At 32.4% G+C, this 4,006-nt stretch overlaps 1 protein-coding gene across 2 annotated transcripts in view; it reads right to left on the bottom strand.

Moving 5' to 3' along the window:
- Positions 1–174: 174 nt before the first annotated feature.
- The window catches only part of LOC108684635 (HBS1-like protein), a 6,376-nt gene continuing 2,544 nt past the window's right edge, over positions 175–4,006 (bottom strand). For both annotated transcript variants that reach the window (XM_018189057.1, XM_018189056.1), the window contains 5 exons: positions 3,173–3,722; positions 1,877–2,106; positions 1,575–1,770; positions 1,311–1,516; positions 175–1,230 (listed from right to left, as the gene is read on the bottom strand). In XM_018189057.1, the coding sequence (XP_018044546.1) occupies positions 776–1,230; positions 1,311–1,516; positions 1,575–1,770; positions 1,877–2,106; positions 3,173–3,722 (1,637 nt within the window). In that variant the 3' untranslated portion in view covers positions 175–775. The remainder of the gene's footprint in view (positions 1,231–1,310; positions 1,517–1,574; positions 1,771–1,876; positions 2,107–3,172; positions 3,723–4,006) is intronic.

Below are 4,006 nucleotides of genomic sequence, written 5' to 3'. Positions count from 1 at the left end.
AATTGATAATAATATAAATTATATTAATAAAAATAATGTAACTGTACATCTTTATTAGATGTGCCAAATTAATTTTACATTTGTCCAAAATATAGAGCCATGATACACGAAAAACTTAGTCACATTACTAAAATCCGGTTTTACCAATGCAAGATTAATTTTACATTAGTGGAACCAGGTCTGAATGATAAGACATACCATCAATGTGCATAATATTCAGTAGCTATACTGAATAACATCATTGAGTAGCGTATGTACATAAATTTCTAGCACTATAAATTTACTTACAATATGGATTCTAACGATGAAATGCTATTAATAGCATTGTTATCCAGTAATTATTATATAAATCATGCATATCTGCGACTATATCTATCATTTGCAATTAAATAGTGCGACTATGTTTCAATATACATTGCCTAAAAATCTATACTAATACATAACGTATGCTGTAGATTTTTAGCACTAATAATCAGAAACGCAGCTTCAGTCGTTCATGTACTATGGCTCATGAACAATTATAAATATACTATAGGATATATATATAAAAAAATCTTAAATTATTCAGTTCTGTATACTATTGTACATAACCTATAAAGTTTGCATATATCATTTTGTGTGATGTATAAATACACACCGATAGCTATACACACGCGCGCACAACGCACACACACATACACACACAACAAATATTATTATAGATCTAAATAAAATTTTTCTATTGTGTATACAAATTGCATTGCAATATTCGAGACTTCATTTATATTAATCAGATTTATAAAATCTTTGTAATCAAACCAGCTGCAATAGTGGTACCTTCTAATCGTAACATAACTCTACCTAGCTGTTTGATATCCTTATACAACTCCATGCAAACTGGTGTCTGCGTTGCGACTTCAATGATCGCACTAGAATTCTTAGATAAGCAACGCGGCTTTTTCTTGATCACGTCACCAGTACTTCGATGAAGTTGCGCTATTAATTTTATGATAACCGCTGGTTGTACCAAAGATTGTTGGTGCATCACTACTGGAAGCCCTTTTGTAATTGGTTTTGCTATCGCAAATATAACAACGTGCGCTTGAAAACAGGTCGTTATCGGTACTGGATTCTGCGGGTTACAGATAATATCGCCGATACCCACATTTTGCTGTTCAATTCCCGCTAATGTCAGCGCAACGTGATCACCAGCAAAAGCATTTGCCGTTGAAGCTTCATCCGACTGAAGACCTAAGATAAAGTAATTTTTAAGTACATAACAATCTTTACGATGTCCATTATTGCTAAAGCCTAATAGAACCTTAGTTTACCTTTAACAATTGCAATCTCGTTTTGAGGTAGTACTAAAACCTTATCACTCAAGGATACCATACCCGTTTCCACATGACCAGACACACAGAATCCAGATCCAGTACCCTTAAATATGTCATTCACCGAAAAACGAAATGGTTTATTTATAGGCCGCTCTGGGCACTTAAAATTATCGATAACGTTAACTAGAGTAGGTCCGATATACCTGTGAAATTAGTTCATAAGAAATAGATAAAAACATATATGCAAAATTGAGATATTACCAATTAGAGAGCTGCTCCTTTGGTTTTGTTACAATATTCTCTCCAGATAAACCGCTGCAAGGTACGAAAGTCACGGTATCTCTGAAGCCAGCTTGTTTTAGGAACACACTCATTTTGTCTACTATCTCATTGAATCTATCTTTAGACCAATTTACGGTATCCAATTTGTTAACAACTACTGCTAGTTGCGATACTCCTAAATTTTTAATAAAAATTCAAAATTGTAAATACAGAAAATTGATGGTAAATATATATTTTTTTAATAATTAAAATTTTTTATAAAGCTTAAGGAAAAAAATGACCTAAAGAGCGTAATAATAGGGCATGTTCGCGTGTCTGTCCTCCACTATCGAATCCAGTTTCAAACTCGCCTCTCGTTGCATCGACTACTAACAAAGCTACATCTGCTTGCGTAGCACCGGTTATCATATTCGGAATAAAATCCTTGTGTCCTGGTGCATCTAGCAGAGTGATAGATTTTGTGTCCGTTTCAAACTTCGAGTGACCTATATCCATTGTTATTCCTCGCTCTCTGTTAAAGATGTATTATAATTGGTACATTCTTTTGCATTGACTCTTTAATGTAATAAGTAGAGATGTACTGGATCATAAAATTATCGGATATCTGGGAAGGATAGAATTTTTCGAGTTGAATATTCGATATTTTCCGGATATCCAATTGGATTCTGGGACAGTCTTCTAAAAAAAAAAAAAGGCTGAGTGAAAAAAAAAAAGAGAGCGAAAAGGACTGTTTCAGTGAACATAATAACTGTGGAAGAAAAATTGTAAGTAATTTTGCAATATATAAGATGAATAAAACTCTAGCGAATTAAATCAAACTTTAAAATTGCCTATAAAAGCTGACACTGGATGGATTTGTGCAATTCAAATGAAAAAAATTTTTATTTGAGTATTACAACTATAATATATGTTTCGTTCGCCGTTAGATCTTTTTAATATGTCATCATGTTTAATCAAAGTACAAAGTGTAAATCGTCAAGCAGAGTCCCATAATTCTATAACGAATTGTGTTGTCCACATGTTGTATAAAGTTTGTATGAAACGTATGTTATCAGTTGTAACACTCAAATAAAAATTTTTATACACAAATCCATCCAATCAGTTCTTAAGCAATTTCAAAATTTGAATATAGATATTATAGCATTATGAGTATGCATACTTATTTATAAAATATTTATAATAATAAATTATATAATAAAATATGAACAATTTAATGATATAAAATTTCAATTGGATATACACTCCCAGATACTAATGCTATCTGACTATCTGATCTAAGTTAAATAATACCGAATAACGGATACTTTTTGGATATCCAGTGCATCCCTTATGCAAAAATTTGTTCGAATGTGTTCGAAATTGTCCAAAATGTAGTCAAAATGTCTGAATTCGTCCTAAAATTCATCCGAAAATTATCAAAATGTATAAATGTTCGGACAGTTATAGATAAAATGAGATACTTTCTGTCAAATTTCGGCAATACTGTCTTTGTTCGTCAGAATTTGTCTTTTTTTTATATTTTTCGGACAAAATGACAAATTTTTTCCACTATCTTCAATAACATAATACATAATCACCTTTCTTCGCCAGTTTCGTCGAGTACCCAAGCATAAGCAAACGATTGTTTTCCTATTTTTTTACTCTCTTGTTGATATTTATGAATAAGTCTCTGTGGTACTTGACCTAAATCGCAGAGTAAACGTCCAAGTAATGTACTTTTTCCGGCATCAACATGTCCCACGACTACCAAGTGAAGCTGTTCCTTGCTGCCGTCTCTCTTACTGTGATATATCGCTTCGACATCCACTTTTTCTTCATTAGATGCATTAGACTTTACTTTAGTATCTAATTCCGGTGTTATATGACCCGATATAGGTGATTGGCACCTTGGACTATTCATTTTTGACGAGACTATTCTTTTCTCCTTTTGTATGATATCTTCCTTGCGTTTGATTTCAGGACTGTTCCGATTGGAAGATGGACTTCCACAACGTGGGCTCAACAAATCTGTATTTTCTACACCACTTAAATCAAAACCTTTCACAATAGGTTTTGTCCCGGTCGGTACGACCTTTACAGTAGATGGTGTTGTAACTTGCAACGTAGGTTTTGACGATAATTTGCTACCTATTATGAAATTAATTCTCAGCTATGCTAAATTGAAGCTATACTAAGTTGCATCAGAAGAAAGATAAAATATAATCATCTGCATATGATTGCTAATATAAAATTGCAAAAATTGTATATAAATGCAAATTATACTATATACATATAATTACTGTAGTATAATACAAATATAATGTTAATTGTGTATATATTGTTTTGTAATATGTGTGTGTGTGTGTGTGTGTATGTGTGTGAGCGCATGCGTGCATTTAAAAACATGTCGATATCTTTCTCAAATCTCTCTA

Source organism: Atta colombica, unplaced genomic scaffold (genome assembly GCF_001594045.1).
Source record: "Atta colombica isolate Treedump-2 unplaced genomic scaffold, Acol1.0 scaffold137, whole genome shotgun sequence".
Classification (NCBI taxonomy): Eukaryota; Metazoa; Arthropoda; class Insecta; order Hymenoptera; family Formicidae; genus Atta; species Atta colombica.
This window is presented reverse-complemented; position numbering and strand designations above follow the sequence as displayed.